The sequence below is a fragment of the Nycticebus coucang genome, chromosome 12, assembly GCF_027406575.1.
Source record: "Nycticebus coucang isolate mNycCou1 chromosome 12, mNycCou1.pri, whole genome shotgun sequence".
Taxonomy (NCBI): Eukaryota; Metazoa; Chordata; class Mammalia; order Primates; family Lorisidae; genus Nycticebus; species Nycticebus coucang.
This window is the reverse complement of record NC_069791.1, coordinates 98,910,220-98,925,870: the sequence shown is the minus strand read 5'-3', so window position 1 is coordinate 98,925,870 and position 15,651 is coordinate 98,910,220. Positions and strand designations below refer to the sequence as shown.

The window sequence follows — 15,651 nt, the reverse complement described above, 5'->3', positions numbered from 1 at the left end:
AATCAAAACTGGCATAAGAGGCTTGGCGCCCATAGCTCAGTGGTTAGAGTGCTGGCCACATACACCAGGACTGGTGGGTTTGAACCCAGCCCAGGCCTGCTAAACAACAATGACAACTATAATACAACAGAAAAAATAGCCAGGTGGTGTGGCAGGTGCCTGTAGTCCCATCTACTTGGGAGGCTGAGGCAAAAGAATCACTTAAGCCCAAGAGTTTGAGGTTGCTGTGAGCTATAACACCATGGCATGCTACCAAGTTCGACAGTTAAAGTCTGTCAAAAAAAAAAAAAAAAAAAAACTGGAATAAGAACACACATATCAGTCAATGTAATAGGATTTAGAGTTTAGAAATAACCCTGAACATCTATGATCAATTGATTTTTAACAAGAGTGTTGTCTTGGTCTATTTGGGCTATTACAACAAAATATTATAAACTGGGTCACTCATGAGCAACAGAAATTTATTTCTCATAGTTCTGGAATGCTGGGAGTCCAAGATGAAGGTGCTGGCTGACTCAGTGTTTGGTGATGACCTGCTTCCTAGATGACTATCTTTTTGCTGTAACCTCATGTGTTAGAAGGGGTAAGGGATCTCTCCCAGACTTCTTTTATCACAGTAATAATTCCATTCATGAGGGCTCTGCCCCCATCACCTAATCACCTCCCAAAGGCCCTACCTCCTAATACTGTCACTGTGTAGATTAGGTAAATTTGGCGGCAACACAAACATTCAGATCATAGCAGGTACCAAGATCATTTAGTGGGAAAAAAAAGTCTCTTCAATAAATGGTACTAGGCCAACCAATAACCATATGCCAAAGAATGAAGTAGGTTCCTACCTCATTCCATATACAAACATTAATTCAAGATGGATCAATGGCCTAAATATAAGACTTACAGAAATCTAGGGGTAAATATTTTTCACCTCAGATTTGGCAATGTAATTGTAGTCTAGGCACCAAAAGCATGAGCAACAAAAGAAAACATAAGTGAATTTCATCAAAATTTAGAACTTTTGTGCAATGAAGGCCGTTATCAAGAAAGTAAAAAAACAGCCTACATGAGAAAATATTTGTGAGTCATGTATCTGATAATGATTCACTCTTCAGAGTATATAAAGAACTATTAATATTACAACTCAACAACAAACAGATAAAAGAATCCAACTTTAAAAAAGGGGAAAGGACTTGAATAGACATTTCTCCAAAGATTTACAAATGGCCAACAAGCACATGAAAAGATGTTCAACAGCAATGGTTATTAAAAAAATGAGAGGGTCTGGGCGGCGCCTGTGGCTCAGTCGGTAAGGCGCTGGCCCCATATACCGAGGGTGGCGGGTTCAAACCCGGCCCTGGCTGAACTGCAACCAAAAAAAATAGCTGGGCGTTGTGGCGGGCGCCTAGTAGTCCCAGCTACTCGGGAGGCTGAGGCAAGAGAATCGCTTAAGCCTGGGAGTTGGAGGTTGCTGTGAGCTGTGTGATGCCATTGGCGCTCTACCGAGGGCCATAAAGTGAGACTCTGTCTCTAGAAAAAAAAAAAAAAAAGAAATGAGAGGGTTTTGCTGTGTCACCCAGGCTAGCTCACTACAACCTCTAACTCCAAATCCTAGGTCCAAGCCATCCTCCTGACTCAGCCTTCCAGTAGCTAGGACTATAGGTCCACAACATTATTCCTGGGTGATTTTTTTTTTTTTTTTTTTGTAGAAATAGGGGCTTGCTAGATTGCTCAGGATGGTCTCTAATTCTAGGCCTCAATCGATCCTCTTGTCTTAACCTCTCAAAGTACTAGGATTATAGGTGTGAGGTACCATGTCTAGCCTGTATTATTTTCGGTTGTTACATCTTTGCTTCTAACAATATATTTAGACTCCAACATGTTGGAGACTCTGAATTCTATTAAATCATAGATGGTGCTTTATTCACATTTTATTTCAAATTTCACCTGGTATATAGTAAGCACATAATGAAAACTAAATTGAAATGAACACATCTGTATTGTGAGATCCTGGAGAACACATAAATTTCATTCATGTTTGTATCCTCAACATATAACACAACACTAAGATCACTAACTGAGCCCTTGTTTAGTGCCAAGCACTAAGTACTACACTCTATATATTTGATGCATCTTTTTTTTTTTTTTTAGAGACAGAGTCTTATTATGTCGCCCTCGGTAGAGTGCTGTGGCATCACAGTTCATAGCAACCCAATTCTCTTGCCTCAGCCTCCCAAGTAGCTGGGACTACAGGCGCCCGCCACAATGCCTGGCTATTTTTTTGTTGCAGTTTGGCCAGGGCTGGGTTTGAACCTGCCACCCTCGGTATATGGGGCCAGTGCCCTACTCACTGAGCCATAGGGGCCACCCAATGCATCTAATCTTTGCAATTCTATGAAATGAGTACTATATGATCCCCATCTTACACAAGAAGACCAAAACACAGAAAGGTTAAGTAATTTGCCTAAAGACATTAACAGCTGGGATTAAATCCAAGGCAGTGTAGCCAGAGTCCACAACCAGTTTTTTTTTTTTTTTTGAGACAAAGTCTCACTATGTGGCCCTTGCTAAAGTGCAGCTGTGTCACAGCTCACAGCAACCTCAAATTCTTGGGCTTAAGCGATTCTCCTGCCTCAGCCTCCCAAGTAGCTGGGACTACAGATGCCCACCACAGCGCCCGGCTATTTTTTGTTACAGTTGTCATCATTGTTTAGCTGGCCCGGACCGGGCTTGAACAGTCTATGTGGCTGGCGCCGCAACCACTGTGCTACAGGGGCGGAGCCTTCACAACCAGTTTTAACCACTAAAACATACATTGAAATATAATGCTTTTCAACCACTGAATAAAGAAGTACGTGTACAGCTTAGTCTAGTATGTATCTCTGAACTATAACATCATTCCTAAGGAAACAATTAGAGAAGCCCTATTTTAAGATTCTACATTGATACACCAGCAACTTGGGCACTGCCGTATGATAGATAGATAGAGTATATATCTATACCTCTTCAAAAGAATTCAGAACTGACAAATTAGTTTAATTAAGAAAATAAATTTAGAGAGTAAGAAATTAAGAAAACACCACACACACTCACATCAACAAAGTAGTTTAATGGTTAGGTTTCCTGCCTTTTGTAAGCCATAAGATTTATGAAGGTCACCATCCACTAGAACTTTTGTCATCAATCTTGCACCATGGTAACATTCAAGAGTACATCCTGCAATCACTCAGAATGCATTCGTGATATATGAATGTGTTTCCATACCAGGGAGTGGTAAACAGTCTATAAGCCTGAACACCTGGGTTCCAGTATTAGCTAACTGGGTGATTTTGAAGAAATTATGGCCCTTATCTGGACCTCCATTTGGGAAGAAAAGAGTAGATGGACCATCTAGATTTGTTTTGTTTAATAATGGGCTTTCAGCACAAATTTGACGGATTCTTCACTGATTGCTGAAGAGCATCAAAAGGGCCCACCCAACTGCACAACTGCTATTTATTGAACGTAAGTCCAGAGCCTGGAATTTTTGTGCATAATAAATTTCTTTTGCCAATGACCTTCACATCCTCCTAGCTCACAACTGTGATGTTTAATAATGATTAATATTTAACCTGACATAGTTAAGAACAGAGATATAAAATTAGTACTCTTTATAAATTACCTGTCTTCATCTGTGAAGTTTCCTTCCAATACTTTCACCCCCATCTTTCATCTAAGGTAAATTCTGAGTCAGCAAGCTCTGTTACTGAATTTAGTTATACAGAACTGAGATCAGGCTTAGAAAAGGCTGGGAAAAATGCAAGGATTTTTTGGGGGGAGGGGCGGTTTCCCCGGCTGGAGGACAGTGGCACAACCATAGCTCACTGCAGCCTCCAACTCCTAGGCTCAAATGATCCTCCCACCTCAGCCTCCCTAGTAGCTGGACAATCACCAGCCAGCTGAGGATTGATTTTCAAAAGAAAAAAGATTGATAGCCAGTGGCGGCCAAACTGCAAACAAAAAATAGCCCGGTGTTCTGGTGGGCACCTGTAGTCCCAGCTACTCCGAAGGCTGAGGCAAGAGAATCACTTAAGCCCAAGAGTTGGAGGCTGCTGTGAGCTGTGACACCACGACACTCATAGGGTGACACAGTGAGACTGTCTCAAAAAAAAAAAGAAAAGAAAAGAAAAAAAGATTGAGTGAGGATGTAACATGAAGAGAAGGGCCAGTTGCCCAGGTTCACCTAGGTTTCTGGCAGGAAGAAGAGAATGGGGAAGCTATTTTGGTTGGGCATGGGTATGAAGAAAGATGGAGAAAAGGTTCTTAAGATGTTTGCAGCACATTAATAATCTACTCCCCCACCCATCCTGTAACTGCATTCAATTGCTATTTTCCTGAATGCTCATTATAGAGACTAGAGCCTACTAGGCTACGTAAATCTCCAGTCCTACTCTCATTATACCAGCATTTATTTCACATTTCTGTGTCAGGCATTGTGATAAACACTTAAACATGCTTTTTCTCATTTGACCTCCTCAACCCCCCAAAAAACATGCTTTTTCTCATTTGACCACCCCCCAAAAAAAGACACAACAAATTTAGAGTTTGCTATTAACTTGCTATTAACATCATCATTTCAATTTTAGGGACAGGAAATTGAAGTTTAGAGAAGCAAAATTATATTTCTAAACTAGTTAAGGGGAGAGCCAAGATTTGAAGCCAGGCCTTTGTGACCCCTTCATTGAACAAGCATGTAACAAAAGCCTCCTCTGTGCCGGGTACTTTAGGACCCTGGCTCTACACGAGAAGCAAAGTCCCGAAGCAAAGTCCCGTTCCTCAAGGAACCTACCCTATGGGCTAAAAAGGACATAACTTTCGAGAACTAAAGGTGTTATGAGACAATGCGGCTCAACCCCAATCCCTTAAGGAGTTCTGGAGGGCTGAGAGATGTCAGCCCCTGACTGGGGCATCATGTTACCGTTTAGTCCGTCCAGTCTTGGGAATGGCAGCAGGCTGGATGCGAGGATGGAGACAACGGGTCATGGGTGGCTTCCCAGGTAAGGGCTGCAGGACTCCCGGCCCAGCCACCACTGCCTGGGACGCCAGCAGAAGGGCGGGCGCCCGAACCACCGTGGTCCTGCTGCGGGCAGCTCCGGGAACCTGCTGGACTCCGCCCGCTGAGACTGTTGGCCCCGCCCCGCCCCCACGCTTCGCCCCGAGACCCTGACCCCGCCGGGTTCTGGCCACACCACGGTGACCCCTGCTTAGCCCTGGAGACCTCCCCAGGTGATTCCGACCCTATGACCCAACCTAGCCCTAGAGCCCTCCCCCCAGGTGACCCGACTTGGGCTCGGGACCGCCCTCCGGCCTGAGGTGACCCCCAACTGGCCCCAATACCGGGGAGGCCTTCCTCGCTCCTGAATTGGGGTCGTGACTGGGCCACACCCCGTGACACTGGGACTTCTCCCACAAACTCGACAACCGCACCGTCGGCCAAATTCCAGAAGATTCCTGACCCTCATCTCGCCTGCCTTTGGGCAGAAGCAAACCAGTGAGCTACGGCGAGGAGCCCAAAGAAAGGAGGGCTCCGGAAAGAGCGCGGAAAGGGAAGTGGGGAAAAGCCCAACGAAACTGGAATTTCCCGGCACAATTACTTTTGCTGCGAAATGCATAAACACAAAGCGACTCCTGGCAGAAGTCGCCGCACCTTCGCTCTACTGCCGCTGGCATCGCTCGCTTCTCCCCGCACGCGGAACCTCCGTCGCGCGCCCCCTGGCGGACGTAGGCGCGAATGCGGACTTTGCGCAGGCGCGGGCAGGCGTGTGGCCAGGCGCAGGCGCGAGCTTGTACCGCAGGGGTGGCTGACTAGGCGCGCGCGTGGAGTAGCGCGCCCCCTGCCGGACGTGGGCGACACGTACGAGGCCCTGCGCAGGCGCCAGGTCCAGCCGGCCGGGGCGGCCGAGGGCGGGCCGGGCACCCGCAGGGGCGGTCGACTGCGCACGCGCAATTCACAGCGCCCTCTGCAGGAGCCCGGGCGGACTGGTGCGTCCATCAGTCGCAGGTCCCAGGCCTCCCCCTCCCCTCCAGGGTGGCCTCCTAGCTGTCACTGCCGGCCTCCGCCGCCCCTGCAAGGCTGGAGCGCAGCCGGGGGGCCAAAAGAGTGGACCCCACGAGAGGGCCGCCCGCCGGGGCCACCACCGCCCCGGCGTTGAGGGTCGGTGAGTGTCACTGGAACTGGGAACCCGGGACTCACGCCTCTGGGGCCGCCTCCGCGCCCGGGCCCCCCTTTCCTACCCTTCCCACCCTGGCGGATCGGCCGGCCAGACCCCGGTCCGCCCCAGCCTGGCGCCTTGCATCTCGCCCCGCCCGCTCCGCCTCGGCTTCCTCAGGTGCGGCTCCCGCGGCGCAGCCTTCGGGTGTGTCCGCGGCACCGCGGGCGGCTCCTCAAGCCTGCTCAGTGCGGAGGTACTTAACCTTGCCAGAGTTGGGATCCCTGCGGAATCCTTTGTGCAGGGCCGAAGCAGGCCGACCTTTAGCACACCCACTGCCCCAGGGCTGGAGGACGCACCTGCTCCGACCGCGCGTTCAGGGCGTGGCGTCCCGGCTGGGGCAGATGCCTGGTGCCGGTGACGCATCCCAGTGAGGATTCTGCCTTGCTCTCACCCCCTCACTCCAGTCAGCCTCAGACAGGGGTCCGGCGGTCTTCTGTTAGTGGTGGGAGTTTGCGATGTCCTCCTTGTGTGGGGGATGATAAGGGGAAGCCACCCGTCTGTGCAGAGGGGCCCTCAGCAGCCCAAGGATTGCCCTCTCTGGTGCCCACAGTCAGTGCTTGTGTGCGTGTGCATTGGTGATACATACGTTCTGGCTCTTCCCCCGACGCCTGCAAGCTCCATGAGAGCTGGACTTGTCTTCTCAGCAAGGGTGTAGGGTAGGCAGATGCTTGGTGTCCATTTGTTGCATGGATGGATGCCCTCTCCACACCTCCTTCTACATGGTGGGATGAAACCATGTTGTTTTTGTTTGCCTGTTGGTGTCCTAGTCGGCAGCTCCTTAAAAGCTTGGGTGGGATAATGTTGGTATTTGTGTTCCTGGCATGTAACAGGTGCCCAAGAAATGATGGTTGAATGAGTGGTAAAACCTCTGACAGTTGGAGGCCTAGGCAAGGTGCAAGTGGGAGAGTTTGACTCTTTTCTGCTGAACAGTGGTATCATTTTATTCAGAAAGTCTGGGTGCTGCCTTTTGTAAACTTGAAAAGACTGAGACTGTTTTCTTTTAGAAAGTTGGTCTCATGGGAAATGTAAAAGAAAGGGGGAGATGGGTAAAAATGGATGCCATGGGAATCTCTCCACACTTAACTTTATAGGGAAATTGGTTTTGTTTTGTTTTGTTTTGTAGAGACAGAGTCTCACTTTATGGCCTCACACAGCTCACAGCAACCTCCAACTCCTGGGCTTAAGCAATTCTCTTGCCTCAGCCTCCAGAGCAGCTGGGACTACAGGCGCCCGCCACAACGCCTGGCTGGGGCTGGGTTTGAACCCACCACCCTCGGTTTATGGGGCCGGCGCCTTTACCGACTGAGCCACCGGCGCCACCCTGTTTTGTTTTTAGTTTTTTCTTTTAATTGAACCTTTGCTTACCATATCTGACAAGCAGGATGACATCTTTCCCTCCCTGCGGTGATCTGCCACCATTCTGACCAGACGGCCTTTTGAAACAAGAGGGTAGTTCGAGTTTTTTCTAAAAAGACATTAGCCTTCCACAGTGTACGTGCCAGGCAGTCTCATGGGAACCTATTTTGACTTAGTCTTAACTGGGAAGGCCCAGGTAAGACCCCTAGTTTACAGTTTCTTCTTCAGCCCTGCTTCTCAAAATGGCATAGATGCCTCCATTATTGAGTCTGTGGAGGGGAAGCCTTCTAAAACTCTGGTGTCTGAATGAAAGATTACCTGGACACAGTCCTCACTCTTAGAGGCCTTAGGTTGGCACTAAAGAGGTGATATATTCACAATAGCTGTGACATAAAGAGGAGCAAGATGAGTACCACGTGGCATGTCCAGAAAAGGTGCTGCAGGTGACCAGAAGTGGAGGAGGAGGGGCTGGTCTTGACCCAGGATGCACATTTGAATCACCTGAGAAAACATTCTCATTCCCAGAACAGCCCAGAATCTCCAGGGGTGGGCCTCAGACATCAGTTTCTATCTTAAAGTGCCCTCGGAATAGTCCCTTGTGCAGATGGCCAAGATGAGAAACCCCTGAAGCAGATTCATCAGAGACTGCTTCACAAAGCACATGGTGCTAGAAATAGGCTGGGAAGTGATAGGTATGTTTCAGCAGGTAGAGACAGGTATTTTGGGTGATATTCTAAGCAGACAAAATGCTGAAGTCCCCCAGAGTGTGGGGAAGAGTGTAACATATCAGTCCTTGTCCTGAAAGAATTTTGCAGTTTCCATTCCCTTGAATGGCTCAGAGGTTTGCAGTGTTTGGAGAGGTTTGGAGGCAACAGACAGGTGCCTTTGCAGAAGCTGTGTAATGAGGTCCTCACTACCTTGCTTGTTACAGAGGATCCGTGGTTACCTCTCTCTGGGGATTCTCTATTGCCTTATTACCTCATTTCCTACCCTAGAGAAGCTAAACAGCTAGCTGAGCAGGAAAATGAGACTGAGGCCACAGAAAGAGTTGGGAAAGATTTTGTGGAACTCTCTCCCAATAGCACCTTTTAAACCACCCACATCTTTGGCTTGAAAGTATACCCTACCAACCCCTGCCAGGAGCTTCAGTGTAAACTCAGAGCCTTGTGATCCTAGGGCAGCGGTTCTCAACCTGTGGGTCAAGACCCCTTTGGGGGGTTGAACGACCCTTTCACAGGAGTCGCCTAAATACATCCTGCATATCAGATATTTACATGACAATTCATAACAGTAGCAAAATTACAGTTATGAAGTAGCAACGAAAATAATTTTATGGTTGGGGGTCACCACAACATGAGGAACTGTATTAAAGGGTCGTGGCATTAGGAAGGTTGAGAACCACTGTCCTAGGATGACAGCTGCCTCCAGCCCTGAAGAGAGCCAGTGGTGGGGAGTGTGAGAGCCAGTGTATTGGATGCCACCTGGGCCTGCTGTGCAGATGACCAAAGCCTCAAGCCTGGCCATCTAGGCTCTCAGACGGTGACTATAGCTTGTGCATTTGTTCCCACCTTATCCACACAAGAGCTGTTGTGTGAACAAGTTGTCCTCATACCTTTTTCTTATGTACTTCTGTTTATTAAAAAATTGAGCTTATTAAATAAATATTATTTATTTAATGATAACCATATATGATAGTTGTGATATATCATGTATATAGAAATATACACAAATACAGATCTTTTAAAGGGATGAGAGGTCAAGTAAATATGATTATGCTTTTCCAACATATAATTGGTACAGAAACTATTGCATAAACATTCTTTTTTAAAAGGAAAGCCATGTGAGAACACCCATATCCCATTTATACATACACTCCTGGTAAAACCTAAGTGCCAATATTAGAAAGTTCTGAGTTCAGTTTATTTCAGACTGGGTATAGTGGTTCATGCCTATATCTTAGTACTCTGGGAGGCCAACATGGGAGGATGGCTTGAGCTCAGGAGTTCAAGACCAGCCTGAGCAAGACCAATACTCCATCTCTATAAAAATAGAAAAACTAGCCAGGCAGTGTGGTGGGTGCCTGTAATCTCAGCTACTTGGTAGGCTAAGGCAACTCTTGAGCCCAAAAGTTTGAGGTTGCTGTGAGCTATGGAGCCATGGCACTCTATCCAGGGCAACAGTGGGGAAAAAAAAAAAAAGGTAGTTCTGTTTAATTCAGATGCTGCTCCCCAGGGCATTCACAAGTAAGCACAATACACCTAATGCAGGAAAAGAGATGGTGCTTATGAGTCAGACTACTCGTTTCTCTATCCCATTCACCAGTCACTTGAGGGCCCTAGATGGATTTGAGCTGGTATAGGTTCAGGGGCTATCAAGGAAGGTGGGGGCTTGGTGCCTGTAGCTCAGCAGCTAGGAAGCCAGCCACATACACCGGAGCTGGTGGGTTCAAATCCAGCCTGGGCCTGCCAAACAATGACAACTACAACAAAAAAAATAGATAGGTGTTGTGGCGGGCGCCTATAGTCCCAGCTGCTTGGGAAGCTGAGGCAAGAGAATCACTTAAGCCCAAGAGTTTGAGGTTGGTGTGAGCTGTGATGCCATGGCCCTCTACCAAAGGCAACATAGTGAGACTCTGTCTCAAAAAAAAAAAAAAGGAACCAAAAAAAAAACTCGTATAGCTAAAGCAGTTCTTACTAATAAAAACAAAACCAGGAGCATCAGCATACCAGACTTTAGGCTGTTTTGACCATCATAGTCAAAACAGCATGATACTGGCACAAAAATAGAGACAGAGACATTTTGAATAGAAAACCAGGAAATGAAACTAACATCTTACAACTACCTAATCTTCGATCAACCAAACAAGAACATACACTGGGGGAATGAATCCCTATTCAATAAACAGTGCTGGGCGAACTGGACATCCACATGTAAAAGACTGAAACTGGACCCTCACCTTTCTCCAAGAAAGCATAGAAAAACCACTGGAAGATATTGGCCTGGGAAAAAACTTTATGAAGAAGACTTCCGTGGCAATTGCAACAACAATAAAAATAAACAAATGGGACTTAAACTGAAAAGCTTCTGTACAGCTAAGGAGACAACAACCAAAGCAAATATACAACCTACACAATAGAAGGATATTTGCATATTTTGAATCAGACAAAAACTTGATAACTAGGACCTATAGAGAACTTAAATTAATCCACATGAAAAAGCAAACAATCCCATGTATCAATGGACAAGAGACATGAATAGAACCTTCTCTAAAAAAGACAGACAAATGGCTAAAAACATATCAAAAAATGCTCATCATTTCTAATTATTAGAGAAATGCAAATCAAAACCACCCTGAGATATCCTCTAACCCCAGTGAGAATGGTCCACACCACAACATCTCAAAACTGCAGATGCTGGCATGGATGTGGAGAGAAGGGAACACTTTTACACTGCTGGGGGGACTGCAAACTAGTACAACTTTTTTGGAAGGGAGTATGGAGAAACCTCAAAGAACTCAAGCTAGACCTCCCATTTGATCCTGCAATCCCATTACTGGGCATCTACCCAGAAGGAAAAAAAGCCTTTTATCATAAGAACACTTGTACTAGACCGTTTACTGAAGCTCAATTTTTAGTCACAAAAATGTGGAAGCAGCCTAAATGCCCACCAACCCAGGAATGGATTAACAAGCTGTGGTATATGTGTACCATGGAATACTATTCAGCCATTAAAAAAGATGGAGACTTTACCTCCTTTGTATTAACCTGGATGGAAGTGGAACACATTATTCTTAGTAAAGCATCACAAGAATGGAGAAGCATGAATCCTATGTAATCAATTTTTTTTTTTTGAGACAGAGTCACAGGCTGTCACCCTGGGTAGAGTGCTGTGGCATCACAGCTCACAGCAACCTCAAACTCCTGGGCTTAAGCGATTCTCTTGCCTCAGCCTCCCAAGTAGCTGGGACTGTAGGCACTCACCACAATACCTGGCTATTTTTTGGTGGTAGTTGTCATTGTCGTTTGGCAGGCCTGGGCCAGATTCAAACCAACCAGCTCTGGTGTATGTGGCTGGCACCCTAGCTGCTGAGCTACAGGCACCAAGCAGCATGTACTCAATTTTGATATGAGGACAATTAATGACCTAGTACATTGTGGGGGGTGGGGGAAGGGGATAGCAGAGAGAAAGAGAAGAAGGGTGGGAGAAAGGAAGAACAGAGAGAGGGAAGGAGGGAAGAGGGATGGAGTCTTGGTGTGTGACACACCTTTTGGGGGCAAGATACAATTATAAGAGGGACTTTACCTAACAAATGCAATCAGTGTAACCTGGTATCTTGTACCCTCAACGAATCCCCAATAATAAAAAAAAAAAAAAAATGAAGGTGGGAATTCTGGTTTCGATGGTTTTTAATGTGCGGGGCTAGGTGTGTATGTAGACAGCACTCTAGCAACATCATTGGCAGTGTACTCAGTCTATTGGCAATCTATTTTCACAAATGCTGTGTTCTTGGCACAGATTATTTTGAAAAGCTGTAACTCATGGCATTATCTCCTTTTCCTTGAAGGGACAGATTCAAGTGCATTTGCTTAGAAGAAAAGAGTAGCCAGGCATGGTAGCTCATGCCTGTAATCCTAGCACTTTGGGAAGCTGAAGGAGGAGGATTGCTGAGGACAGGAGTTCAGGACCAACCAGGGCAACATAGTAAGACCCTCATCTCTACACAAAAAATAAAAAATAGTAGCCAGGTATGGTGGCAGGTGCCTGTAGTCCCTGCTACTCAAGAGGTTGTGTCAGGAGGATCACTGGAGTCCAGGAGTCTGAGGTTGCTGTGAGCTATGATGCCACCACTGCACTCTAACCTGGGCAACAGAGTGATACCCTGTCTCGAAAAAAGCTCATTGATACACTGCTGAAGTCATTAAAAAAAAAATAAAACTCTAGATTTGGAACTTTTCATGAAAGAAAATCTGTACATTCTTTTTTTTTTTTTTTTAATTTAGACAGAGTCTCACTTTGTTGCACCCAGTAGAGTGCTATGACACCATAGCTCACAGCAACCTCAAACTCTTGGGTTAAGCGATTCTCTTGCCTCAGCCTCCATAGTAGCTGGGACTACAGATGTTCACCACAACACCCAGCTATTTTTTTGTTTGTTTTAGCAGGTCTTGGCCGGGTTCAAACCTACCAGCCCCAGTGCATGTGGCCAGCACCCTAACCACTGAGTGAGCTACAGACAAAAATCTGTACCTTCTCCTTGAATCTTTGGCTCTTTTAAGTACTAAGTCATGAGATGCCCGGTGAACATCCATATGACACAAAAAAGACTAATGGTCACTTCCTGAATCACTGCACAATAGTATAAAGTTTGGCTATTTCAGGGTCTTGTTTTTCCTTTGAACTCAACTGTGATATCCTGAAGTATGTAAACTCCAGTATGTCTGGAGCAACCCACATCACAAGGTGCCTCCTCCTCCATCAAGATGCCATGACCAATGCCCCACAGGCTGGTGTGAGGACCAGAGTAAATATCAGTAAAGCCAAATTTTTCACTTTTTTTGTTCATTTGTTTCTTTGTTTGACACAGAGTCTGACTCTGTCACCCTGGGTACAGTATCATGGTGTCATCATAGTTTGCAGCAACCTCAAACTCCTGGGTTCAAGTGATCTCTTGCTTCAGCCTCCCAAGTAGCTGGGACTACAAGCAACTACCATGCATGACATCTGGCTACTTTTTCTATTTTTAAAGACAACATGTGGGTCTTACTCAGGCTAGTCTTGAACTCCTAAGCTCAAGCCATCCATCCACCTTGGCTTCCCAGAGTACTAGGATTATAGGCATGAGCCAGCACGGCTGGTATTTTTCATATTTTTAAAGAAAAATACTTATAAGTAGATTTCCCCACCATTCCTTCATTGCTACAGACTGTCTTGCTCACCCCACTCAGAAACCACTGGTAGGGTTCATGGGTAGGGACCATATTCTATAAATGCGCTTGCTGTTTTTAGCCTTTTGTTTTTACAGTTATTTACTGATGTTTGGGCATTTCATCCACAGGATCCACTGAATTGAAATTTTCAAATATTTACCGTGCTCACCTATCCCCCAAAAGATCATGTACTGGGCAAAAGGGTAAACTAAACCCTACACCCTCAAGCAGTGTCACTGCACATTTGGATGCACCCAAACCCCATTCTTAGTGTAGCACCCAAGGCTCTGGCAACGTGGCGTCTGCTTCCCTTTCCAGCCGTTCCGCTGCTGCCTCTTCTGTGTCATTGTCCCACCTACTCAGCATAATCTTCTGTTCCCCACACATACTCTTTCTTTCACCTTTTGGGGATCCTGTAATGCCCTCCCCACCCCAACCAGTGAGCCCTTCAAAACTGGTTTCCTATGTCATCTCCTCCCTGCCACCTTCCCAGGCCATCTTTCTTGTCCTAGTTGCTCCCTCTCTCACACACACAATTAATTCCGGTCTTCTATAAAATCTCGAGATGTTTTGGGTGGCGCCTGTGCTCAGTGAGTAGGGAGCTGGCCCCATATACCGAGGGTGGCAGGTTCAAACCCGGCCCCAGCTGAACTGCAACCAAAAAATAGCCGGGCGTTGTGGCGGGCGCCTGTAGTCCCAGCTACTCAGGAGGCTGAGGCAGGAGAATCGCGGAAGCCCAAGAGCTGGAGGTTGCTGTGAGTCCTGTGACATCATGGCACTCTACCGAGGGCCGTAAAGTGAGACTCTGTCTCTACAAAAAAAAAAATAATAATAAAAAAAATAAAAATCTTGAGATGTTTTATTTGGCATCAGTTACAGCAGGTACAATACACACAAGTAGTCATAGACTCTGAACTCCTTGGATTAAGAACATTCTCATTTCCAAATCCTTAGTACCTCATACAAGTGCCCAACTCATAGTAAAAACTTGATATATGTTTGTTGAATGAATAAATGCTTCTTTGTCTTCTGTATCCTATGCGGTCACAGATTCTACTAGTGAACATTAAGTACCTATCATCCTTGCTTCGCCACAGTTATTGGAAATACCATTTTTAGAGGAATCCTATGTGCCGTCAAGAGTGTTCTCAGAAATTAGTAGCCCACAGCATGGGCTCACCATGCTCCAATTCAGCTGCACACCTAAAAAACAAACATTGAAACACTGAGAGATTGGTATAATGTTTAACATCTTAACAGTAAGTACACAAATTTTTTAGCTGGGTTGGGGGGAAGGTTTGCCTTCCCCTTCCCGACTGTGTCCCCACTAGGAGTAAAGTGAGCCCTCTTCAGAGGGAAGTTCTTAACAAGCTCTTGTCAGGCGGAGGTGGCAGTTTTGCAAGTGGCTGGAGTCCTGAGTGCTTGCCTTAGAGTAGCTAAAGGGGCTCAGCTCCCAGGCTGGCTCTGGGTCATGGCCATCACTGCTGGGGACTCTGTGCAGCTGCAGGGTCAAGTGTTTTAAGGAAAATTAACTTCCTTCTTTCTTGTACATTTGCTTTCATAACCAGAAAGCTTTCCAGATTTTGTAATTCCGGGATCTCTTCCTTTAAATGCCTTTTACTCAAACAGAACCAATTCAACTATAGCCTTCAGTGAGACTTTAAAGCCTATGTGCACAAAGCAACAGGCAACATATAAAATGTCTGTGAAGGTAGTAAGACTTGAGGAACATTTTTTCCTTTTGGTTTCTGATGTTCTGGGAGCAAATATATATATGAAGTTCAAGGCTGGGCATGGTGGCTCATACCTATAATCCTAGCACTCTGGGAGGCCCAGAAGGGTGGATTGTCTGAGCTCACAGGTTCAAGACCAGCCTGAGCAAAAGTGAGACCCTCTCTCTAAAAACAGCCGGGCGTTGTGACAGGCACCTGTAGTCCCAGCTACTCAGTAGGCTGAGGCAAAAGAATCACTCTACCGAGGGCCACAAACTGAAACTCTGTCTCCAAAATTAAAAAAAAGTAGTTCACTGGTTTTAGGATACTCAAGGATACAGTAGTACAGCGGCTTCCGGAGGCGGAGGCAGCTGGGTGCCCGCAGCCCGAGTCTGAGGTTGTGGTGAGCTA

At 46.3% G+C, this 15,651-nt stretch overlaps 2 protein-coding genes across 2 annotated transcripts in view; one reads left to right on the top strand and one right to left on the bottom strand.

Moving 5' to 3' along the window:
- LOC128562047 (ATP-binding cassette sub-family A member 17-like) overlaps nucleotides 1-5,764 on the bottom strand; it is a 150,105-nt gene extending 144,341 nt beyond the window's left edge. Inside the window, exons 1-3 of the mRNA XM_053556652.1 lie at nucleotides 5,628-5,764; nucleotides 5,371-5,504; nucleotides 4,952-5,136 (exon numbers count right to left, since the gene is read on the bottom strand). Of these exons, the coding sequence (XP_053412627.1) occupies nucleotides 4,952-5,136; nucleotides 5,371-5,504; nucleotides 5,628-5,703 (395 nt within the window). The 5' untranslated portion in view covers nucleotides 5,704-5,764. The remainder of the gene's footprint in view (nucleotides 1-4,951; nucleotides 5,137-5,370; nucleotides 5,505-5,627) is intronic.
- Nucleotides 5,765-5,984: 220 nt separating this feature from the next.
- ABCA3 (ATP binding cassette subfamily A member 3) overlaps nucleotides 5,985-15,651 on the top strand; it is a 68,900-nt gene continuing 59,233 nt past the window's right edge. Inside the window, exon 1 of the mRNA XM_053556524.1 lies at nucleotides 5,985-6,191. The gene's annotated coding sequence lies outside the window, so the exon portion shown is untranslated. The remainder of the gene's footprint in view (nucleotides 6,192-15,651) is intronic.